General features: G+C 47.9%; 1 protein-coding gene across 3 annotated transcripts in view; it reads left to right on the top strand.

Annotated features, from left to right (window-relative positions):
• LOC106752052 (chaoptin-like) overlaps positions 1-16,758 on the top strand; it is a 93,593-nt gene extending 76,835 nt beyond the window's left edge. For all 3 annotated transcript variants that reach the window (XM_014633446.1, XM_014633445.1, XM_014633447.1), the window contains exons 2-5: positions 7,922-8,231; positions 9,742-12,834; positions 13,896-14,239; positions 14,724-16,758. In XM_014633446.1, coding sequence (XP_014488932.1) covers positions 7,976-8,231; positions 9,742-12,834; positions 13,896-14,239; positions 14,724-15,266 — 4,236 coding nt within the window. In that variant the 5' untranslated portion in view covers positions 7,922-7,975 and the 3' untranslated portion in view covers positions 15,267-16,758. The remainder of the gene's footprint in view (positions 1-7,921; positions 8,232-9,741; positions 12,835-13,895; positions 14,240-14,723) is intronic.
• Positions 16,759-26,175: the final 9,417 nt, after the last annotated feature.

Consider the following 26,175-nt stretch of genomic DNA (forward strand, 5'->3'; position numbering starts at 1 on the left):
GGGGGGGGGGGGGGGAGGGCGTCGGGTAAATAACGCTCGGCTCTCATCGTAGTTGCCGGCGCGACGAAAATAATTCACAGTATCTCGGGCGCGCGGAAATTTTCGCGGCCTCCGCCGCCGTCGGCGCTTGAAATATTCAAATCACGTTTACACTCGTCGGGGGTCCCCTAAATCGAGGTATTCCAGACGAATGCCGCGCCTCCCGGCCGGAAGAAACATGCGAAACGTATTCTCGTCTCGGTTAATTCGACCGGCAGGAATCCCCGAGGCCGGTTACGCGCGATTCGACTTCTGTTATCTCTTCGCATCGGCAAAATCGGTTTATCTATTCGTTCCCCGTCCGCCGCTACAACCTCGCCAGCACGCATGATTGCGGATGAACGAATGCGCGTGTATTACGCATTCCTAAGCCGATCATCATTCCGCACGACGTGGCGAATACCGGCCAACATCGGCGAGCACACGGGCATATCGGGCCGATGTGGGAATCCGTTGCGGAAAAACGTAATTAAAGCGCTCGTACGCGCGGCCGGCGTTCGTGCGCATTCGTCACGTCGTCACGGAGCCGGTTTTAGACGAGTATTCTTGGAAGGTATTCTTGAGGGGGGGGGGGGGGAANGGGGGGGGGGGCAAATAACCGATAACGAATCGCCGAGGTTCAACTGTGCGTCGTAAATGACGCGTGCGTTGGTACCGAGCAGAGCGCGAGAGCCCCGCGATTATCGCAACCCTCGCATAGTTTTCGAGCGAGCGGAAACAATGTTCCGCAGCTCCGCGATGGAAAGGCGCGTATCGCAAAACGTCGCGTCGGGTCGCGCATCAGCCCGCTCGCGGCCGAACTTGGTTCCGGCTGTATTACGCGACGCTAATTCCCATCGTGGGAAATCAACAATCACCCGCGCGATTGATCTCTCTCACGCCATTAACGGCCGCGTTTTTCCACGGATAACATCAATTACGGCCGGTTACGGGCAATTCGGCCGATCCTTGGGCGCAGGCCTGGGCTAATAGAACAGAGAAGAAACGCGATGAGACATATCCGCGTTTAATTCAACCGGCCGTATAAATGTAGGGAAGCGCGGTTTCTTCTTCCGTAGAAGAAGTGGAAGAAACGTTTAATGAGCGAAGCACTCCCTCGAGGCTTTCATCGTCTCAAAGGGGTCGGCAATTATTCATGAAGGGAATAAGCGCATTCGATTCGAGAATGATCGAGCGCGCACGAGGCGGGAAGAGAGGAGCCCTCGGAGAAATCGAGGTGGCCGCGAGTGCTCCTTTTCAAGATCAAACCGCGTAAGCCCGGCCGATAATGCAAAGTTAGATAAACTCTGCCTTGCGAATCACGCGGATCTCGAGGCGGGATCGCGGCCCGAGATCTAAAGCGAATTCCCACCTCCGTTAGCCGCCGAAAGACGGCAAAATTGGAAGGTGGTAATCCGAACCAGGACACCTCGGATTCACTTAACCCACCGGTTTCAGCGAGATTCTTCGCAGCCACTTCTAGCGGAGATCCTCGAAGTGAAAACGTTCGAAAGAGGATAGGCGCTGCGGAAATTGGTAGCTTCTTCGATGCTAGCAAGCCCGGCTTTGCTTTCCTCTCGCGCGCGCGTAGGAACAAGGTAAACCGGTTAAAAGGCGATGCACAGAAAAGCAATATCCGCGAGCAGTCGGATTCTGAGGGAGCAAAGGAGATCCTACAAGGAGATCGAGCATTCTGAAGAAAGAAAGTCCGTCCGGCCGACCCGGGATGAACGTGATGCGCGCTTTAACTAAATGCTTCTTTCTTTCCCGAACGAACGAGGACCGTGCTCATCCAACCGGTGATTTTGACAGATGTATCCTTGCGTTTTTTATACGCGCCTGTCTATGCCCCGATACTGCTAGGATCGTGCGATTACCTTCGTTACGATTCGTTGGATGCTCTCGGCAGTGTCGATCGAGATCTTTAATTGCGGAACGCTGGCGTTAGTGCCAATCAAACTTAACGAGGACTGTTATCGCGTCGTACCAGCAAACGTGCCTGCCTGACCCTAATACCGCTTGTAAAGCACTAGTCGCGTTACGATAGTTCACGCACTATTACGCGGATTTCTATCAATTACGGTAGGGTATCAAGTTGTTGCGCATTATCGCGCTACGTCACAATGCGCGTGTCCGTTGGGTAATTTATCTCCAATATCGTTCGCATTCACTTTGTCGTCTCTCCTCGTTTCGCGCTAAACAACGGCTGGATTACAGAACTAATTTTACATTTTAGCGAATAATCAGCCATTAACGGAGCCAGTGACGAGTTAGAAAATTTCATCCGGTCTGTATTAGCTAGCTATAGATTTTTTACTCAGACCGACCACAGATAGATTTCTACTCGGGCTGTTATTCGTGAAAATGATCGGAGTACTTCGCGGCTGTGTGATTCGGTTTTCAATTTTATTTGACGAACACGACGAACCCTTTCGGCCGACACTTTATACTATCGTCCAGCACGCTATGTTTCACCTTCGCCTCACGTGCACTCGTCGATATTGAAAAAAGAACGGAAAAAAGAAACGGGCGCGCGTACACGCGCGTATTTACACGATGAAAGTTCCCGCGAAGTTCCGGGGGCGTGATTTGCAATCAGATCGCCCCGATAAACGGACCGGGTACGTTCACGGTACGTTTAACCGCCAAACGTAATATGTGGCAAACAAGTTTTGCAAATGCGCGAAATACCGTGGCGCTCCGGATAAGTCATGGCGACGCGCATGAGGGAGCTGTTACAGGAAGAGGGTGGGTGATCTTTCAAGGCGCAGTCGAGAATTGTGAGGGTGGGAGCGTATCGTGGGTACCGGCGGTTTTATGATACCCACCACCTATCTACATATCGCGCCGTACTTTTATACGGCGGTCCTAGTGGCATATTCGCGAAATTATGCGCAGTTTACGGCGAGAAGCGCGATACAATAGCCACGGTGAGCCGTAAAAAGCCGGCGACTCGTGCCGAGTTTAGTTCCTTCCGGCTGACATCGGGGAATTAATCACCCCCTGTCTTAAATGACGCAGAAACGGCGAGTCGTAAAACGTAGAGGCGCCGTTACTCTAATATCGCGAGATTATTCTATTGCACGGCTGCATCTTACTTGTAAAGTCGCACGCATTTTGCACGCGTAGCGCGCGATCCGTTGCGGGAGAGGAAGGATGATTTACGCTCGCGACAATAACGAAATCGTTTGCCGAGTCTCCGAGTAACTATCGAGTTGTTGCGAATGCAGGATAGCGAGGCTCTTCTCCGTTGAGAAATTAATATGCATGCGCATGCATGTTGTTGACAGATCGTATCGGAAAGAGTGATTGTTAACCGAACCGTGAAGTTCGCAAGTCGTGTTGTATAAATGCCTAACTAATGCGGAGGCGAGGCAACATTATCTCGTCAAAATACAGTTACGTTACAATACGCTATTATTCCTAGATCGATTTAATGTAAATCACGAAATCCAGCTGTATCGAATTCCCTCGGATTCGCACTTCCGCGATGGAATAAAGCGATAAGATACCGTAAAGCAATAAAACGAGTTACAGTGAGGTATAAATTACCACACGATATCCGCGTTTGTTGCTTAACAATTTCCTCGGCGAATTTTGCGAGCTGCATCGCTAAATTTTCGTCGTGATGTTTTCGCAATAAATATAATGTTTCGTTGAATTTCTCTTTTTCCCCCACAGATTAAATATTTAATATCTATCAGATACAATTAAGTTAGCGCAAAAGATTTTTCGTCTTTTTTTTTCCATGAAATTCTGACCGGTAAAAAGTTACCATGTGGATATTGAAAAGCAAACAGAAAGACCTCGTTAGATGTCTGAAAAATACAGAGTCGATGTTATTTATTTTATTCATAAAATTTATTAATACTTGGAAACTGGATAATGTAGTTTTTCATTTTATTCGATGAATCCGACGAAACTTTTGTGCCAGCCTGATATTTATATATGCAGACATCATGTATATAAAAGTACGGATTCGTGTGTTTCTCGTTATCGTGAATTCTCATATTTTACATCACAACGTTGGCGCATCACTCAACGCGCTCGATGGCGATATATTATACTCCGCGGAAACAGCGTGTTTGCTCGAGAGTAGCAACAAATAATTCAACAAAGAACCGAGAAGACGGGGAGAACGTTTTTGGTGCGCGTAAACCTTTTAATTCCATTGCTGAAATTTCTTTGGGGCCGGGACGAGAGGTTCAGACGAGAAAATGGACGCGTTGAAAGAGACACATTCGTTTTTCCCCGTGCGGAAGTGCGCTGACTGTTTTCATCGCGTTAAAACAGCGCCGCGGAGCGGCGAAACGTTTTCTCGCTTTATTACCGCTGGTGTTGCATGAAGCGCTGAGTACGCTCTCAAGGAGTACGTATAACCGTACACTTGGATCGAAACGATGTATGTCTCGTAAAGCGCATTTTCTACTGAATTCTCAACTGCTACCTCCTTTTCTTCACGAGTTACAATCCTCTGTCACTCGGGCGCGGGGGGAAAAAAAACGTGCTGCGAATCTTCAGTCTGATTAAACGAGATCTTTTTTTATTACCATTTACTGCAATTATCTTGTACTGTAATTATGAATTTACCGACTCTACAGAAACGTAGTTCTCAAATCAGTTAACTATCTGATGGATGAATTTTCGCTCGCTGCGTGTGTCCTCATATTCCTGGCTATATTACGGTGTACTTAAATCTCATGAAAATAGATGAGGAACGCTTGAAAACTTTTCATTACGAAAAATCGTTATTTTACTAATTTTTTTTAGCTATTAATTTTTCTTCCGCTAAAGTTTTCTTGGGAATCCTTTTAAATTCTAGCTACATATCGGTGGAAATACTATCTGTATGTTTGTAAAGTTATAGAAAACGACTGACCATTCGAAGACGACGTATAAATAAAGTATTGATAAGAAAAATAAACATTAATATTTTTGGGTTTGTAATATTGTGTATATATTTGTCTTCATTTCGCGCTCTTTTCAGTAAATAATAAAATTATGAATTATGAAATCTCTTAATATCGCCATTGAAAATCCAAAATTCTGCAGACTAACTACTTTATATGACATAAAATAGGAGCTCGAGATTTCTATGTAAAGTTACGAAAACATAGAAAGGCCAAGTACGTTTGTTGATGCAAATATATATATATATATAAAATTTTTATGGGAGAGTTTCTACATATAAATCTTTTAGAATCTACAAACGTAAAAAAATCGGGGCTGAAAGTAAGAGTAAATTTTGGACGGTGAAATAACCATAAATAATAAATAAATTATATCGATTATATTGAAGCCTCGCGAACTATGCAACGTATGAAGCGTAAGTCACCCGAAATCGAAATGTTCATCTCCATAAATGCCGTCATGTTGCGAGCGCGTTCGTCGTCGCTTGCGCCGACGCTAAAATTGATCGTCCGTTAATCCATTTATCGCCGGTTGATTCTATCAAGGCCAGGTGACTGTCAATAATCCGAATCGAGAAGCTTCGCGTAACCGCGATATCTTAGTTTACTAATGGCGCGTCGCACGCCGGATTCCTAAAGCGCGGAGCATTTATGGAGCAATCGTGCCGGGAATGCAGCGTATGTCCCCGGAACAACATATTCCCCGGGATCGGTACGGCGAGTAGTGGAAATAGAAAGGCATGGTATAACCGGGTCGCCGGGGTTTGCCCAGTCACTCGATCGAAATACTTAAAGGAGCGATAGCTTTGGGATTCCGATATAATGCTGAAGCGACGTTCTACGAAGATTAATGTTTAAATTGAAAACGTTTCTTGAATTCCGAGCGAATCCGCCCTTAATCGCTCTCTCGCTCCGAGATAATCAGAGGTACGTTCGCCCCTACGCTCCACAGTAAACAGGAAGATAAAGAGAAAGAGAAAAAAAAAAAGCAAAAGATCCGATACGATTAACCCCGGAAGTCTTGCCGGAGTGCTCATACACTTCGCTGTCGCGATACCTTCGCGCATGGATATCCGTAATACGCACGGATATCCGTTCATGTATGCGTTAATGGAATCGCTACCTCTTCTTTGTTTATATAAATTTCATTGAAAACTGAGTATTTCCGGCGTGTGGACGCGACGATTTCGAACATGCCAGAGAATTCGCCGCTGGAATATTTTCGACGGATTTGGGATGTCTTGCGTGGCACGAGCTTGGTTCGCAATTTACACATCCGGCTCTCTTTTGAGAGCGCTAATCGGATTTCACGAGAGAATTTTTTAGAGGTCTTCCCCCCTCTCTCTCTTTCTCTCTCTGTCTGTCTCCCTTCTGTTTCTCTCCCTCTCTCTCGAGTAGTTTCACCTACGAGAAGACGTCTCCACGTCTCCCGCTGGATTCAAGTCTAAAGCCTTCGGCCGGCACGTCTCGTGAAACGTCGCTATGTGTTTTACCGTCCGATCGTAAAGGCCCGTTGGCGGTCCGCGGAAGTGCAAATGTGAATGTAGACGAGAATGGTACGCCGCTATTGAAGCTTTTCATGTCAGAAAGAAGAGAGAGGTATTCGTGGAATCAGTTAGGCGTAAATGGCGCGATATCGCCATGCCTGGTGCTCGTGAAAAATCGATTCGGTCTAGACACCGCCTTTGTGATACAGATTTCCGAACCGGTCATTGGCGCCGCTCGATTACGCGCGAAAAGCTTCACCGGGTCCGTCCGGTTCTTCCTGCGCGAGAGACGCGCGCCTATCGTGCCTGGAATCCGCTTTATTACGGAGTTTGTTGTAATACTCTTACGATAAGTGCGGCCGTACGACTTCCGCGAATTTTCGACCGAGCCGCGTTGAAAGAGCGCGCGGGGAGGCGAGGGGCTTTTGGAATATATCGATCCGTCGAGGTGACGTGTTCGGAGGGAATACTTGGGGAAATATTTTCTCTTAAACATTATCTCGCATCCGCGTCGCCGAACGAGACCTCTCTCGATTAATATTCACTGAACGCGAAAAATTGTCGATGCACACGTAACGTAATTCAGAGACGACGCAGTTCGCGAACCGCCGCTATCGCGTATTTCCACCATCATACCAACGGGACTTCATTCAGATGAGAACTCGTTAGCATTGTTGACAACCGCCATCGGGTGTCTATCTCGAATAGTATTCCCCCGACAGGTAGTTTCGTATTAAGATGTCCAATTTGTATTACGTTAAATTTACTGTTGGCGGTATTCGGGAAAACAAGTACCGTCCCAGTTACCATCGGGCTCGATGTCGAGATTACTTCAATGCGCGTTCGTGATTACGATTTGATATTGTTAAAAAATTGAAGAAAGTTATCTCGACACACACACACACTAGAAAGACATGCTCTTCGCTATTGAGAAAAAGTGGACGTCGGGAGAAACTGCAGGAGGAAATATATGGGAGTTTATTTTTTTATCCTTTTTCTTTTTTTAGCGGAACAGATAATTTTTTTGTCTCCGTATATTCGTATGCACCTCCGTCTTAGTCAGACGTGCGCTCTTTGTTATTCAAGGAAGCTATTCGCACTATTCTGAGAGCTCGGCCGTACTTTTTCGTAAACATGCTCCAACATGCGCAGTATAGCGCCTGGCAGGCGAAGTTTAACTTTGCCCCCGTGGATTTATTCAGACAAGAATCTCTCACGGTAAGAGCGCCCGTAAATGTTTGTCAGCGACTTTAGAAAAATTTTAACAAAAGCAACAGCGCTTTAATTTATTATTTTATGCGAACGTAGGGACGGTAACTTTTGAGGGTTTCGTAACATACGCGGAGGATTACAGAATAAACAAAGAATATCGGTGCTGCAACGTAGCTGTTTCTTCGAGCGAGAAAAAATATATGAATTTACACACTGAGCCCCATTTGTCATTCGACGTAACGTCGAGCGTCGACTCGCGTAATTTCAATCGTTCTTGTGATTTCTCTGTTTCAGAGAGTTCATTGCGAACTGTCAGGTGGCAAACGGGACTACGAATGTGACGACACGATGATGCGAGACTCGCAACGACGGAGAGACCATTCTCGCGCTGTAAAGCAGCGGATCTCGAGGGTGGTCCTCCAAGTCCTGTTAATTCAAAATTTCGTTACCTTCACAACTGTTGCTCAAATAGCCGAATGTCCTCCGACGGAAGTAATTCCGGGCTGTCCTTGCTATAACTTTGAAGACGGTCTCTTCCTGGAATGCGCTGGCGCTACGGAAGAGACTTTAAGAACCACATTGCAAGGCGTGCTTAGTGCAAGCGGTAAGCGACTCTCGATGAGCGACGATAATTATGTTCATTTATTTATCAAAATAACTCTTTGATGTAATTGAAAACGAAGTCACTCTCAATTCAGTCCAGAAACGCATTTCCAAACTTTCTGTGAACATTTCGCGAAAGAATTGTTATCGAATGAGAGACGTACACAGAGAGAAAGATTTCTTTGGATTTAATGAAATTTCTTTAATTGAAACATATTTGTCTTTTGTTAAACGAATGTTCGATTCGACAAACGGGTTTGTTTGGTTTGTCAATTAAAATCTTTATGTCAGCAATCAATGTCCCAATAATTTTAATATCTTTACGTTAAATAATATATCTCTTCTATATTTTCATCCAAATATCACAATGGTTGTCATAGGTAATTAAATTACTTGAAAGAAGTAACTCACTCTTTACAACTTTCTAACACTTTTCGTTAGAAAAATATTAAAGAACCTCCCTGTTTCAGTGGAACGTTATTTAACATATGATCGATTAAATTTTCCCTGTTGAAGACGAAATATTATTTCTTCTGAACAATCCTGCGTCTCTTATCAAACATTACAGTTTACTGTGGCGAAACAACAACATTTTCATTCAACATCCAATAAAACGACATTTAATATTAAATTATGCTGTTTATATTAAACAAACCCTTGTCGAACAAACTAGTTCACACTGAATCCGAAGAAACCCTTTTTCTGCGTATCATTCGGTGTATCGTTCTGGTAATTGATTTCTCACTCGATCTCTTCCACATCACCGCAATTGCAGCATACCTGCACTTGCAGACTGCATTCCGTAGCACGTTCTGGACCGCGCCGTTTCATTTACCATGAGACCATAGTTCCGTTAGACAGATTTATACTAACGATGAGCGGGCACGTGCCAAGAATCCACGTACGGCATTCCTCATCCGATTATAAATGTGCCCGCAGTCGTCTGTATTTTCGAGCGCACATCCACGTTGGTGTGCGAAAGTTCACGGATTGAAAGTAGTAAACTATTCGACAACTACGTCACACCACGAGAGGGAGGAGGAGGGGGGGATAAAAATTACTAAATTACTAAATTCGAGTGTGACGTAATTGTTGAATAGCCTTTAATATACGAGACTCCGGGACGCATTTTTCGGCGCGCGAATTAGCGGTGTCGCGCGATAACCGTGGAAATCGCTTCGACGTTACTTGCGCGCAGTTGCAAATATATACCCTGTGTCTCTCTCGGGCGACATCGGCTCTATCGATCGAGCGGGCGTGTTGAATTCACCCGTCACGCCTCATTTGACAGAATGGAACTGCTCGCACGTAAGATAAGTAAGAATCGCGCCGCTCGTGCCGTTTCCGCGCGTTCTACGCGGCAGGAAGAGTGAAGAACGCGGCTCTGAGGGTGGATCGTCCCTCTTCGTCGATGCGCTGCATAAAATTAATGAAAGGCACTGGCGATGCTGCGAAATTGGAAATTTGCGGCTCGATGGAATTAACGACCAGCTTTACGATCATTCCCGCAGGCACAGGTACGATGGTGCAGTCGTTGAGCGTTTACGAGCTGGACAAAGGCATCGAGGAGCTGAAGGAGGTCGCTTTCCCGGCCGGCTCGCAAATCAGGCACCTGCAGATATCCCACTCGTCTTTGCGGGAGGTGAGCGAGAGCGCGTTCACGAACCTGAAGGACAGCCTGGAGTCGTTGGCGCTGGTATCCGGTCGCTTGCCCCACGTGCCTCAGAAATCATTAGCCGAGCTGCGGAAGCTGGCCGCGCTGGACCTCGAGACGAACCTGATACAGGACCTCTCGTCCTATTGCTTCTACGGATTGAAGCTGATGAAACTGACGCTGAAGGGCAACCAGATATCGAAGATCTCCGAGTACGCGTTCGCCGGCCTGGAGGACAGTCTGAGCGACCTGGATCTGGCGGAGAACAAACTCAAGCTCTTCCCGATGGCTCCCCTGAGGAGGCTGGAGAGTCTGGCCTCGCTGAGGCTCGCGTGGAACGAGATCTCGGAGCTGCCGGACGACGGTTACAGCCTGCTCAGCTCCCTGCTGTTCCTCGATTTGAGCAGCAACAATTTCGAGAAGCTCGCCGAGGACTGCTTCCGGCCCTGCCCGATCCTCCACACGCTCTCTCTCTACTACAACTCCATCGAGAGCATTCACAAGGACGCGTTCGTGTCGCTGAAGGACCTCGAGTCGATCGACCTGAGCCACAACAAAATAGTCTTCCTCGACGTGGCGACGTTCAAGGGGAACGAGCGGCTGCGCACGATCGAGCTCAGTCACAACCACATCCACTACATCGGCGGCGTGTTCGCGCGGCTGCCCGAGCTGCGGGAGCTTTATTTGGCGGAAAACAATATTCTGGAGATCCCCGGGGACGCGTTCGCCGGCAGTGTCAGCCTCGCGGTAGTTTACCTACAGCAGAACGCCATCCGGAGAATCGACGCGAAGGGCCTGACGAGTCTCGCGCAGCTGGCCCAATTGCATCTGAGCAACAACTACATCGAGCGGGTGCCGCGGGAATTCCTCGAGCACTGCGAGAACCTCTCGTCGCTCTCTCTGGACGGTAACAAGATTCGCGAGTTGCAGCCGGGCACCTTCCTCAAGCTGCACCAGCTGCGGGAGCTGCGACTGCAGGATAATCACATAACGGAGGTGAGGCGCGGCGTCTTCACGCCGCTGCCGGCCCTCCTCGAGCTCCACCTGCAAAACAACGCGATCACCTCGATGGAGACGGGCGCGCTGCGGACGCTGAACAGCCTCCAGCACGTTAATCTCCAAGGCAATCAGCTGACCATGCTCGGCGACGTCTTTCAGCTCTCCGCCACGGAGTCGTCGTCCGGCGGCAGCTCTTTGGTGTCCATTCAGTTGGACAGTAACGGCCTGGCCGTGCTGCACAACGACTCCCTGCGCGGCCAAGCGTCCGTGCGCATCATGTGGCTCGGCCACAACAAGCTCACGCATCTGCAGGCGCCCCTTTTCCGGGACCTCCTCTTGGTCGAGCGGCTTTATCTCACGAACAATTCGATATCCAGGATCGAGGACGCCGCCTTTCAGCCTATGCAGGCTCTCAAGTTCCTCGAGCTCAGCATGAACCGGCTGAGCCACGTGACAGCGCGAACGTTCTCGGAGCTGCACGAGCTCGAGGAGCTCTACCTGCGGGACAACGGGCTCAGGCGGCTCGATCCTTACGCGCTCACCGCTCTCAAGAAGCTGAAAGTGCTCGACCTGGCGAATAATTATCTCACCATTCTGCAGGACGCGATCTTCCAGGAGGACCTGCCGATCCGCACGCTCAACCTGAAGAACTGCTCGATCGCCACGATCGAGAACGGGGCGTTTCGCGGGCTGAACAACCTGTTCGATCTGAATCTCGACGAGAATCTGCTCACGGCGTCGGCGCTGCTGCGTCTCCACGTGTCCGGCCTGCGGACGCTCGCCGCGTCCGGCAACAATTTCAGCCAGATCACGGAGCACAGTTTCAACGGGCTGCCGTCGTTGCAGGAGCTCTTCCTCGACGACTCGCAGATCAGCCAGCTGCCGGAGACGATTTTCGTGCTGAACCGCAATCTGGCGCGCCTCCACCTGAATCGGAATCACCTGCGCGCCCTGCCGCCGGGCATCTTCGACCGGCTGCTGTCGCTGCGGGAGATCCGGCTGGATCGCAACCGCTTCCAGGACATCCCGTACTCGGCGCTCTCGAGCGCGCTCAACCTCGAGACCCTCACCTTGTCCACGAACGAGCTCCTCAACGTCGACGTCGCGAGCTTCGCCAGTCTGAAGCACCTGCGGGAGCTGGATCTGAGCCGCAACAAGATCGAGACGATGTCGGGCTTCGCGATGGCCAATTTGTCGCGGCTCATCTCGGCGGACCTCAGTCACAATTATCTCACCGCACTGCCGGCCAACTTCTTCGCGCATTCCTCCTCGTTACGCAGGGTCGACCTGTCGGAGAATAAATTCCGACAGATACCCGCGGTGGCTCTCTCGGGCCAGAACCTGCCCAGTCTCGCGTGGCTGAATCTCACGCGGAACCCGCTAAACAGGATCCACGACCTGCCCTCCGAGGCGATGTATCCCATTCTGAAGGAAGTGCACATATCCGGCACTAACCTCAGTATCGTGACCTCGCAGGACTTCGAGGCCTTCCCGGCGCTCCTGCACCTCTATCTCGGTCAGAATTGCATCCTGCGAGTGTCGCCGGGCGCGTTTCGCAGCCTGCCCAAGTTGCTCACCCTTCACCTCGGCATGAACAGCCTGGAGATCCTGCCGAAGGAGCGGTTGCAGGGCATGGAGCACTTGCGCATACTCAATTTGACGCACAACCGTCTGAAAGAGCTGGAGGAATTCCCGGAGGATCTCAAGTCCCTGCAGATACTGGATCTGTCGTACAATCAGATCGGCATCGTCGGCAAAGTGACGTTCAAGAATTTAATTAGCCTGGTCGAGCTGCACCTTTACGGTAACTGGATAAACGCCATCTCCAGCGAGGCGTTCAGGCCTCTGAAGAAGCTGCGCCTACTCGACCTCAGTAGGAATTACTTGGAGAATCTGCCGTTGAACGCTTTCCGGCCACTCGAGACGCAAATAAGGAGTTTGCGGGCTGAAGGTGAGCCGCTCTCTCTCTCTCTCAGGCATACCCGGTACTTGTGATTCGTTTCGCACCGCGCGTTCTCCTCCCTCCCTCTGATCCTTTCTTCCTTTTCCCCGTGCACGAATGAGACACGAATGAGACACCGTCGTTCAATTTGCACGCGAGTCCACGAAGACGACTCGCCGCGAGAATCTTCTCATATACACGCGACACCGAGTTATCGATCCGAATGAAGTTACCACTACTCGAAAATCAATCGTATCGCCGGTCACGTACCGTCGTCTCGAATCAATATTCAACGCCGGAACAATCAAACAAGTCCGCGTAACTCCGTCTCATTTTCCCGCAGCGCGGAATCCGCGCACTAATCTTATACTCGCATAGTTTTAATACTTTTCGAAAGCGCGCGAAGTCTGTGTCCCGCTTTTTTTCCCCCCCTTATTTCTTTTTCATTGTTTTAATCCACATAAAGCTCGGGGATGCGACATACCGCCGCGTGATGATAAAACGCCGTGCCCGTTATAACTTACTTATTCATAAATTACGTACACATATTTTATGGTAATTCGAGCCGGGTTTATACATTTTAATTATCGCTGATGCATTTGTAATTAATTTTAATCAATTAGCAAGAGTGTGGGACTCACATCTACAACGTTTGACTGAACTTTTGACCGTGGACCATACGAGCAGCCGATGCGCACGCCATTTCTCCGCGTAAGAAACAGCGGCGGCGTGGAAAAATATCTTTTTAAAGCGCCTTTCGTGTCTCAATAATCGAAATCATGCAGTTTTAACATCAGCCGATAATAAATTCATTCGTTACGTTTCGATTCGGGAATAACTTATGTAAAGCATAATTAAATGTACGACGAAATATTTCGTGTACTCATGAACTCACGTATTCTCGTGCTCGCGCAATTTTTATTACGAGAGACTCGAGTCGCACTGGTTGCGCTGTGAATCATTGACCGGCTGCTTCGGTGCCGAGTACGTCGGTCGAGATTACGATCGATCTCGGCGAGCACAATGTCGCATACGACAATAACGAGTGCGCCGCCGCGTCTCATTGACAGAGAACCCCTTACATTGCGGCTGCGAGTCGCAGGAGTTGTGGGAATGGCTGAGAGATCATCAGAAATTGGTGAGCGGGGTCGGCGGTGGTCGCAGCCGCGGAAGAAATGGTGTCGGAGTCGGTGACGTCGAGGGCGGTTTGTTAAGATGCGAGCAGCCACCCGAGCTCCGGGGTCTCGTCTTCCTCGATCTTGACCCCCACGCCTTCTGTTCCGCTCCGCTGGTCCTGAAACTCGCAATTCAGGACATTCAGCCCTTCTCCGTTCTAGTATCGTGGCAGAGCAGAAACCATTCCGGCCTCCACGGGTACCAAGTGGCGTACCACGCCTTGGACAATGTCGACGAGGTAGGACGACGCTATACTTTCATTATGCGTGGAAAATCGAAACTTACGTTGCCTTGGAAAACCTCTGCTATCCCTCCAGCGATTCAGGAATGAAATACACGCGACTTACTAAAATATACATGCAGAGGAGATGGTGGTATTACAGCCTTCCATTTACAGTTTGTCAACGCAGTAACTTTGTTATTAACTTTGTTAATGAACAATTTTAAATAGTTTCAAATTGATAACTTAACGATTACGCGCGTCAAAGTGTCACTCGGTCGATTCCAGATTATACAAATGACATATCAATGTAATAAATATGTTCTGAAATACCGGAACTCATACGATGAAAATGACCGCGAAAGCTGGTACGAACCGCCGTGGATATTTGATTCTCTCCGCGACTTACTTACATAGGCTTCTTATTCACCCGAGTCCGGCGACGTGCGCAAGACAAGAGTCCGGGCACGTTGAAGGCATAGCTTTTCCATCGTCGTTGCAGGTACGAGGCAAACTGCTGGACCCGAAGGCACGTTCGGTGAGATTGACGAAGTTGGCGTCCGACACGCGCTACCTGATCTGCGTACTCGGCTTGGGCAGCTGGGGCACGCCAATCCCGGAGGATATCGGCTCCTGGCAGTGGAACGCGTCGCACGACGACGTGATCGAAGGGTCCTCGCTGCCGGTGATGGTGAACTCACCCACCAGCCGATGCACGGAGGTCAGAACTTTGGACGCGCCCGATTCGATAGTGGGCGACGGCACGGTGAGCGACAGGGGCGGTATCGCGAGTATCCTCACGAGACGGCTGGGTCTCATCGTCGGCAGTTGCATGGGCTTCGTCGTGTTCGTCGTGCTGATCTCCGTCCTCGGATACATGAAAATGAAGAAACAGCGCGCGACGATCAAGCGGGATCAGCCGTTGTCCGCGAATCCGCCGGAGTACATGTCCTACCGGCACTTCTCCTTGCAGAGCGGCGACCGGGCGGAGAACGCCTGTCCGAGTTTCATCAGTAACATCGGGCCCGCTCCGCTCGGCTCGTAGCAGAAGGCGAAGGAGTCTCGTAAAGAGGCCGCCCAACACGACATCGAGATGAAAACCGTGTCGACCTGCACCAGTATCTACAGCTAATAATCACGCGGCTACGCCGAGCTGCTCCGAGGAGGAAGGACGTTCCGGTGCGGTTAACGAGGATACGACTCTTGGCACTCTCGGCGCGTCTTTCGAATCACGAGAAATCGCACAAGGTCGACTCCGCACGGCGGTCGCGCGTCGATCGACGCGACTTCTCCCTTACCTCCGCTCGCCGAGGCGGACGTTGTGAGACTCGCACATAGCGAACGATCAAACGCGCGAAAGCACGCCGATCGGCGAGACTTTTCAATCAGTAGTAGCGTTTCAACACGTAGGGAATTTTTTGTACGACCACGACGTCGCCCGGGATCGCGACGTCACCGCTCCTCCCGCGAATCGCGCTCGTCTTGCGCGCGCGAAAGGGGATGCGCGATTCAGCGAAGTGCCAAAATGGAAGGAAGAGGAGGGAGAAAGATGAGAAGGAGGAAGTAGGATGAAGAGAGAAACGTGTCGGAAATTTTTTCTCGCGAACCGCCGCGACTCGGCCGTAAACGCGCGCGCGCGCGACTTCCACACCGGGAACATCGAGCGACTTAATCTTATTATCGCGCACCGGCGAGAAGCGCCGGTGGGCGCGACTTAGGCACGTCGTTTAGCGTTTAAAGCCCGTGCCAAAAGACGGGACGCGTTTCACGCGCGCGCGAGAATCCGAGGACTTCCTGTGAGAGAGAGAGAGAGAGAAAATCAAACCGGGAGCGGCAGCGCGAATTAGTACTTTCGACAGGAGACTTCACCGGAGGTAATTCTTTGCGGGGATCCTTTCGTTACGTTTTTTTTCTACAACGCGGAAACCGTCCATTAACGAGGACGGACCGGCCCGCTGCTTTACGAAAACCGAGCAACGACGTATCGACGACCCTCTCTACGAAACTTTTCGAATCTCTCGTACGAAGACTGATTTTTTAAGCCGTTCGACGTTTCTTTTCTACAATTCCGGAAACTCGTCTATGTACCATACTGTGTGTGACGCGTACACACACATACACACACATGCATTCTCACATGCAGACACGCACACACGCATACACACTCGACATTTTTGTAAATAACGTAAAGCATCGCCACTTAACGATGTCCGTGCTGGTGTGTATCCATGAAATTCATCTTTATAGTGCTGCGCAAGCAATATTACACTTATTCGTATCGATAGTTCTAACGATCAGCACTAACGTAATTAAGGGGAAGCGATCCGCGCGAGAAAGGCTTCACCTCGTCGTCCTTAGAGCATCGCGATGGGAGAGATCTCGCGGAACTATCGCGATCTAGCCTCCTCGATTTTGATAATATCACGTTACGAGGCGGATCTGTGAGACACCGGGAGATACTCGAGCGACGAGCACGTTCGACATTCTCGAATCGCGAGAGACTAAGTGTGATTCCTGCCAAAAGAAAAAAAAAAAAAGTAAACACAGAGGAAGAGTAAAAAGTAATTGATTCCAAGTTGCCAAATGTTAACTGTGTATCGAATATCGTGAGAAATCGGTTTATTGTATATAGATAGAAGATATGTATACACATAGCATTCTTTATTATAGCCTAGGCTTTCGGTTAATAAAAGTACCCCAAAGCTGTAAATCTCGATCAATGATCATTTACCGTAATCTTCTCGATCCCCGTCGACAAGTTTGTCGCACCGTAGCCGATTTTCGTTTTGCTTCTCCTCTTCTATAAACAGTAGTAAACTTTTACAATTATTTATCACGGCGCAACTTAAGATGCTGTTTCCCGAAACGTGTAATGGCAGTAAACTTTTATCATATAAATATATTCTATAATATCGTTTAATAATTTCATTTATCGCACATACGCTTACTACATAGTTATATAATGTGTTTCGTGGTAATCATCTTTATAAGAGCGCCATTAAATATTCATTTTGTTTCAAGGCTACACGCGAGCACATCTTGTTCATGATTCAGCCGGCATTCTGGCTAAATGGAATTTCCTAGCGTATCTCCGGCGATCCGTTAAGTCATCTCACACGACTAATTAATTAATTATAATGGCAGCTTAGACCGGCCAGCTTAGAACGCGCCCGTGCTTCCCGTAGATTTCGTAATTAACTCAGCTCTATCCCCGAGCGTCAATCAGTTCCGATCTGATACGTCGGAAGAGAAGCTATACACCTCACAAGGATGTACCCATCACCCTTCTAATAATATATGTCTCGATACAAGTTCATTTTACGGGCCCTCCGCATCTCCGGCATATCGCGCGAGATCCCGCGCGTCAAGGTAAGTGAATACAAGAGCATTTAATGTTGCCGCACACACGCGACAACCGAACCAAAATTTTGGTTCTACGTTAACGCGAATTTCTTCTTGAAAGATCAGATGGAGAATTTCGAAACGTGACGTTATACCCGAGTCGAAATTTTAATCCTATTTTAAGGCTTCTGATCTCTCGCTGCTTGCAGACAACTGTCCTTGTTCGATGATGTCAGAAAACGCGTGTCCGGAATTTTTGCGTTGTACGTTCAAATAAAAAGATATATTCACAAAATGACATTTGTGATCGATGCGGCATACTTGTAAAATTGTCCGAACACTTTTCTTTTACTTGAACGATCAATAAAAAGTCATAAAATTAACATTACTTAACAAGTCATAACATTAACATTGACAAAATCATGAGGAAAGAGGTTAAAAAGGAAGATTCCGTGTTAATTTCGCTTCTGACCTCATCAAACAAGGACAGTTGCCTTAAGTCTCATTTAGCTCTATATTAAGCGTTCAAAGATCACTCGGTGGCCATTTTCTTCTATTATGCTTTTTCTCATAATTATTATTATTTATTGGCGTTAAAAATTTAGACGGAATTGGATATTCAGGTCAAAAGAGGTGAGAAAGAAGGAGGCGCAAGCTTTATCGCCGTTACATCTATCTGTATATTATATTTGCAGTTGAGTAAGTTACATGATTAATTTGCTTATCGAAATTCAAAATAAAGAAAATATTCAATACAGGTGGGATATTCGGTTAATGGAATATTAAATAATTATGAATAAATGCTTCTTCACACACGCACAAGTCTCAATACAATACAATACAAAGGAAACAATAGCAAGAGACCACTTGCAGGATCAAGATAGAACAATAGTCTATGTATTATATCTCGAGATTCTTCATTGGCCCTTCAAGTTCGCCGATATGCAGGATTAACGTGGAACTGAAATTTCGACTCGGGACTCGCGACTCTCAAGTTTCGAGGTCTCCTCGTAGATGTATAGGTGTATCTCAGCGTTTTCCGATTCATCATTAAACTTACCCGTAGTTTCTCGTTCGCGCGATAATCTTCGTAAATCGATGCGCGAATATTACGAACATCTCGGAATCCACAATAGTCCTTCACGTCGCGATAACGCGTATCGGATAAAGTAACGTGAAGGAACATGAAATTCTCCGTCCAAATATTTGGAAAGTAAATCCAACGTGGGCTAAGAAGTACAACGACCGTGGGAAGAGTACCGAGGTTCTCGAAAAATTCATTACGCATAACCGGATCGGAATTGTAGCAACGTCAACAATGTCGACGCTCCTTGAGGGGAAAGGAGCATCGCGAGAACTTCGAAATAAGATCGCTGCCGAGTAAATTTAATGAGAATACAACAAGAAGAAACACACCTGGGGAAAGATCAATGCGATACGTCGAGAGAAAGAGAAAGAGAGAGAGAGAGAGAGAGAGAGCGAGGCATGCCGAGCGCGGGGGCAATTAGAACTCTAATTAATTCCGAGAGTTTCGTCTAACTGTCGCGTGTCGAGAATTTACCTCGATATATATAACGCTCGTAAATATGTGCCGCGGACGATCGCCCAGAGTTGCCGCTTATTTTACAATCATATCTCGCGATCTCATCGTCAACGGGAGGAACGAAGCATTTTTACGCCGACGTGAAATTTATTCGCCCTGCACGAGGGTAATCCTCGAGCTAGTACCGGTTCTCTTCATAGTGACGAGGCTCTCTACTAGAATAGTAATGGAAAATAGGATAACGACTGGCATAATTAACGAAGACACGCGCGATGAAAATCCTTTTGGGAAGAACGAGGAAGAGTGAGAGGGAGGGAGAAAGAAAGATCGAGAGAGAAAAGGCATGACGCGATATTAAGAGAAGAGCGGCGTACGTTGAGATTAAGAAGCGTACGAATCGCTCCCGTAATTATTTATCGCGCTATTTAATTTCACGGAGGGGAAATTAATCTCCCTCTCTCGCGCGCCATCACTCATTAGCTCCCTCCGCCGTGATTACGCGCGCGACTTATCAATCACGCGAATTCCAATTCCGCGATTTTACAACGAATCGTACGAATAAATTCGCGTCTGCGAGCGGCCCGGTCATTCCCCACGCCGTACGTTTCTCCGCGCCGAGTAAGGAGCAAATAGCGCCTTGCGACTTGATTTACAATTCGCGCAGAACGGAGGCGTGAAAAACTCGCGGCGGTATAACAAAGGCCGCGCAGCGGGATTTATTAAGAAATAACCGCGGTTTTACTCCGAACACGTACCGACCAGTTATATTTCCCACGTCGGGCACGGTCGAACGAGCGTCGTGAAACGCGCGCGCGTAACAAGCCACCTCCTCCGATACGCTCTCGGCGTGATAAATCAATCAAGATCAAAATCAAACCGGAGCCGAAGGAGACGAAGCGCGAGGACGAATTAACGGCACGGACGCGTGCATTTTTGGAAGATGATGGGATATGTAACGTACGTCACGCGCGTCAAAGGACGAAGCGAGCGGGCCGGCGGGGTATACCGATACGTATATATCGAACAATGCCGAAGGCCCCGGGAGCGCGCGAGGTCGACGTACCACATCCGCATTCGAAGATATTCCCGCGTTAATGAACGAAAACGTCAGTTTACGGGCGGAGAACGCCGGTGTTGTTTTGCTGCCGGGGTATCCCCGCATGACAAACAGCCGCGGTCGGGGAGGGTTCTTCTCGAGAGCGGCGGCGCAACTCCCGCCCGCGCACATATTGTTAATCTTTCGCCGCTGCACACGGGGGCCAACGGCGCGCTACCGTAGTAGCAGTTTCCAAGTGCAACTATTAATAAGGTGCGCAGCGCGCCGTTAGACCGTAACTGTAGCGTCGGTAGCGAGAGGATGGCCCGGGATCCGGTATGAGCAGCGTGACGCAGGGTTAGTAGTTAGCATAGCCTATACCTTACACCCCGGGAAAACTTGCCACGGGAGCAATTGTATTAGAGAGTCGGTATCTATACAGCTCTCGCGCCGTGTACCGCTCTATACGGCGGCTCTCTCTCCTCTCCTACTCATCCAGCCTTTGCTCGTCTCCCTCCCCCCTTCTACCTTACCGCCGTCCCGTTGCGCGCGTACACACGCGGATAATACGGCGGAACAAGGCGGGCTCATTGTACCGGCAGGGAGGATGCAGTTGCGGACCGAGGAATTATGCATGCAACGAAATCCCCCGTTTTTGCCACGTAACATCGTCTCCCGCCTTCGATCGCGTTTCTGCCCGCTACTTTTCACCCCGGCGCACTCCTCCCCCGGAGACGTGCCGCTCGATGCTCACATCCCGATGACTCCGTGTGCTCGTCGAAACGCTAGGCGACGTCTCAACGAGAGCGGATACGCAGGACGCATTACGAGATGCACCTGTGAGCGCCGCTCTTCGTCGTCTAAGAGGCTACTATGCGTTTCCCCGATATCCCCTCCACGCTCGATTTACACGATTTTTGTTCTTCCAACACTTAGACTGCTATTCATACCGTGAGTGACGGGTTTAACGATTGAAATAGGAGTAAATTCATGAATTATCAATGGAGGCGTTGAATAAAAACAATAGGATATTAATTGTACAATATGTACACTAATGTAGAAAAGAACATTCATATCACATATCTGTTATAAAACGATCACGCAGGTTGATGTATATTTTTCGTGATGTTTTTTGGAAAGCAATTCATGTTATACATATGTGATTGTTATTATATCGGTATATTGAGGGATTTAAGTAATATATGAGATATGGGCACATGATTTGTATTCTGACTCTGTATATAAGCGCGCTTTGCGACTTTAGAACCTGTATATCTTCGAAACTAGTTGGGCAATCTAAGTGTTAAGTGAGTAAACGTCACGCCCGCGAGGGGGAGATCGACGAACGATCCTGCGCTCGTTCGTGACGACCTCGTAACTGCGGTGCAACTTTCTTCCGTATATTTCGCGATTAAATCCAAAATCGTAACAAATCATCATGTCCACATCTTCGTACTACGGAAGTGCATATAACGAAAAACACGAGACGGGAACGGCTCGAAATTAAATTTACCGTTCACTCGTATCGTGTAACAAACGACAGGTATTTTCCGCAACGCGCCGTCCGTTTCATTCCTATCCGAGATTCGCCCGAATCGAAATGAAAACATTCTAGATTTATTATCGCGCGGCTCGAGCGAAAGTCGAGGAATCTTTCGATATGTTGTAAAATTAACCGATGAGAGCGGGAAAAAGGAAATTTTCAGCGGAAGAGGGACAGTCGCAGCTTTCGATGGCAATTTACCCCGTGTCGTTACGACTTTTCTACGCGGAGAAATCGACGAGCGGCGATCCTTTTGACGGGGCAACAATGTCGCGCGGCACTCCCTTTTAGTCGAGCGCGCCGCCGTTCTCGAAGGAGCAGCGTGCGAGGTCCGCGGCTGCTATGTACCGCGCGCGCGCTACCGGTCGGTCTTTCGGCACGAACGACGCTGCCACTCGTAATAAAATAAAAAAGCGTATCTCGGCGAAAAATTGACGTACGAACGTGAAACAAACGCCATTCTTCCCGATATCTCGTGCGGCACGCGTTCGCATTCATCACGTGTGCTCTTGTCACGACACGTGTTCATGTGTGCGATCACGACACACGGAGTACGTGATGTATCGTCGTAGACGTGGAGACGTGAATACATAGACCGGCACAACGGTCTTAATGTATATAAAATAATGACGTTTTAGAACGCATAACAGGATGCGGCAAAATGAAGGTGATAAATGCTTCTCGGAAAGAGTAGAGTCAATGTAACTCAAGCATTGTAATTGAAGTGAATTGTGCGACTTTCAATCTTACGCATACACGTGTAACGCGTAAAAATTGTGAACTCTCGTCTAGGGAATGGTGAGACATACATTACGCAGTGTGTATATCAGATTCACTCGTCAGTTTTGAGTGAAAATATTCACCTGAAGACTCAGGAATAATTCACTACATGTGAGTGGAAAGTCATTCGATTTGAAGGGGCACGGCTGTCGCTTTGCTTTTCAAGCGGAATTCCGATCAAAGAAATTTCAAGAATACACATACATACCCGAACGATGCGAATGATCACCAACGAATTTCAGTCTAGGCAACGTGAAAGCTTTATTGACACTTAGTGTTACGTGCGTTACTTCGAGACAGGAAACAATATTATGTAGTCAACATAAGTTAAGCGCGAGAGATTCACTCTTGGTTGTCACGCGGTTGCGAATGCTCAGCCAGGAATTATCAGTCGATCCGAACTGCCATCCGATTGTTACAACTCGATGCTGGATCAATATTGGCTGCCAGCACTGGATCGATACAAAAAAATCTTCCTATTAATGACCTGACACAAGGGATCGATCGTAAAAGTAATAAAAATGGGCGTATACGTACTTTCAGGCATTTCGGTCTTTTCTATTCTTTTGTTTTTGTACGAAATAAACTGATAGATCGCGCAAGATAGAGTTTATAACGGCGCAATAGTCGATACTGTGTTTCCGTATAAAACTACCATTCCCGTGGCATGACGTAAAACATTTATCAAGTAACCAATTCACTACGACGTATAAGTGCACGCCGTTCTACGGCACTATATCCAGCGGAGAGAAATAACTATCTATGGGCGCAGTCTGCTCGCGACAGCCTACAGAAGCGCCATATTTATTGAGATAGACGCGACGGATTTTACAGGGTTCACAGAGAGAGCGGCCGCGCATTATTGTTGGATTAGTGTACGTTTGGCGGCGTCGAAAAGCAATATCGACCCGATGTTCAACCGATGCTATCGCTTCCAATTCGCGCCTGCACCGCAAGTTACACGCAGCCCACGCACATCGTCGCGTCAAAAATATCCCAGATACGCGCGGAAAATATCGCGATACCGTCCGCGTGAAGTTTTCAGCCTCATTTCTGTTTCGCACCGCTCCGGCTTCCCTTGCGATCAAGATGCTCCCGAAATTCGCAAATGTAACGACGGTAAATATAACGAATGTAAATAAACGAAAATTAATGTTGATAAGTGGTGGATGTAGAAGTAACCGTACGAGTGGAAATGAACATAAAGCCCGTATGACGCTACGCATTACGCGGATTGGATTCGCATTGCGAATTGCGAATCGCTCATCGATCGATGAATCTTCGGCTATACTGAGAGAAATCACCAGTTATTTTCGGCCTCAACTATACCCCTTTCATGGTTTTAGCCACAAAAATAGAAGTGGCAATATTAATGTTATGATCACTGACACTGTATTAATATTTACCACATGGAGAAGAAAGGTTCCTTCGGATTTAGTATATGTGTTTGTTTGACTTCGGGTCGTTTAACATGTAAACAACATAATTTAATATTAAATATAATTCTGTTTAAATGAAAATGTTTTGCTAGGGTAAACTATGTGGTTTGGTAGGAAATAACAATATTATTTAGAGGAATACTTCAGTTAAATATTGTTCCGCTGAAACCCAAAAAGAAGTTTTTTTAATATCTTTCTAACGTAACGTTATTTCTTTCAAATAATTTATCGCTGGTGACAACCATTGTAAAGTTTGAACGAAAATACGGAAGAAATATATTATTTGACGTAAAGATATTTCTTGTTCATCAAACAATCCTAATTGTTGAATTAAACATTCGTTCGTTTGCTCTGTTCGAAAAGAGACAAGTTTGCTTCAACTAATAAAATTTCATTAAAGCGAAAAAAAATCTTTTCCTCCGTGTGGGGATATTGTTCTGCCGACTACAACTTTTTCACTATAATGATTGTGACGCAAATAGTAAATATTTTGTTCTCAGTGTGCTTCAGTCAGATCGACTGGTGAATAATTCGCGGCTTGCAGTCGAAATCCAATATGCGTCCGCAAAGGCAGCGTACTTCGCGGCGGAGTTCGGATCGCAAATCGTCGGGTCGGTTTTTCCACGGGCGAGAAGCGGACGTTTATGCACGCGCAACGGCGTAATTCGGAGCTCGTGAGCATAATGGAGAAACTTTCGGCGCGCCTAACGTAATTAAAGAAAATACATTTTCGCGTGCCCATCGCGTTAATCAATCGACTAGCCGCGGTGCGTGCGCTTCACGGGGAAACCGCAGGACTGCCGTTCACGCGGCAAATTAATTCGCAAAATACCCCGTTTCTCGCGCAACGCGTTCTTTTCACATCGCGCGGGAAGAAGATATTCTAGACGCAATTTAATTACCGCGGCGTATCTGTACACTTTGTTATTTAATCTCCCGCGTTAACCGCTAAGCTCTCCGCAATTCAAGTGACCGCAGGCTCCGGCCTTCGGATGGCTCTCGTGTCCAGCGTGAATTTAAATATTCAGAATTTCTATACATCCCTATAATTCTCTCTTCCCACGGTTTTTCTCTATCGTCATCCTACGTGCGCGACGGGTGCGAGTGCGCGCGTTAACGGTCTCGTAAATACAAAGGCTTTCCATTTCAAACAAACGTCGAAACTGATCGACCGTGATAACCGTAATTTCTCGGCTGCGGTGGTGGTAACGTAACGAGAAAAAATAGAAAGGGCAACGGAAATATTTCCGATAACGGCTCTCTGCTATTTGTACAATAACCACGTATAACGTCTCCGTGGTGCTTTACACATAAGTCCCGCGCGTTTACTCGCGTAAGCGAGTTCTCGCCTCGTATAAAGATTTCAGATACCCGGCAAGAATTCGATATCGATCGGCGGGCCACGCTCTACCGCCGAATTGCATTTTCCCGCCCGTCCCTTTTCCTCCTCGGAAAATCTCGGCCGCGGTGACTCGGCGAGAGGAATGATCGGGAGCGCTTTAAATGCCCGGGCGCATGTCGTAATCTGATTTGGAATGATTCCATTCTCTTGACCCGGTCCTCGAGGGCCGGGCAAAGTGGCCCGGAAGCGAGAGCAGGGACCAGAAGGAAGACGCTCGTGGAGAGCGTTTGGCGAGAGGTAACAACCTGTTCCACATAAATCTCCGAATCTCGTGATCAAGGAATCGACGCGAGTGTGCAGTCGCAAAACGAATAATACCGTAAAATTACCCGAGCGGAATAACGGAGCGCGGGAGTGAGCCGCTCGAATAGGGCTTCCGCTTGAAAAATGGCCCGACCGTAGTCTCGGGGCGCAACGCACGCGATATACGCCATTTATCCGTTTGCGTTATACGGTGAATTTATGGAGTGGCCGTTATTTTCTGCTAATGTAATTAATGTGTGCTCATTATGTGTATCTAATAAATTTCAATCATGCATCACGAAATAATAATTAATAATACACGGTCACGCGTTATACGGCGAGGAATTAAATAATAATGAGGGAACTACGCGACGCGGAAATGTTTATTTAACGAACAGACGTTCAACGCTGCACGGAGGGCACGACGTGGGTCGAGTGAAACGTCTAGGTGAAATTAGGAAAGCGTCGGTACGGCAAAAAAAGAACGTGTCGATAAGCGGCTCGACTGTAATAAGCGACTGCAACGAGCGAAGGCGAACGGTAAACAATCACGAAGATAAGCGAGGTCTTCAATTTCTGCGCAAATTGATTCGAAACTGCACACACGTCGTCCCGACACGGGCTCG

The sequence above is a fragment of the Dinoponera quadriceps genome, unplaced genomic scaffold, assembly GCF_001313825.1.
Source record: "Dinoponera quadriceps isolate SergipeBrazil2010 unplaced genomic scaffold, ASM131382v1 scaffold424, whole genome shotgun sequence".
In the NCBI taxonomy this organism is placed as follows: Eukaryota; Metazoa; Arthropoda; class Insecta; order Hymenoptera; family Formicidae; genus Dinoponera; species Dinoponera quadriceps.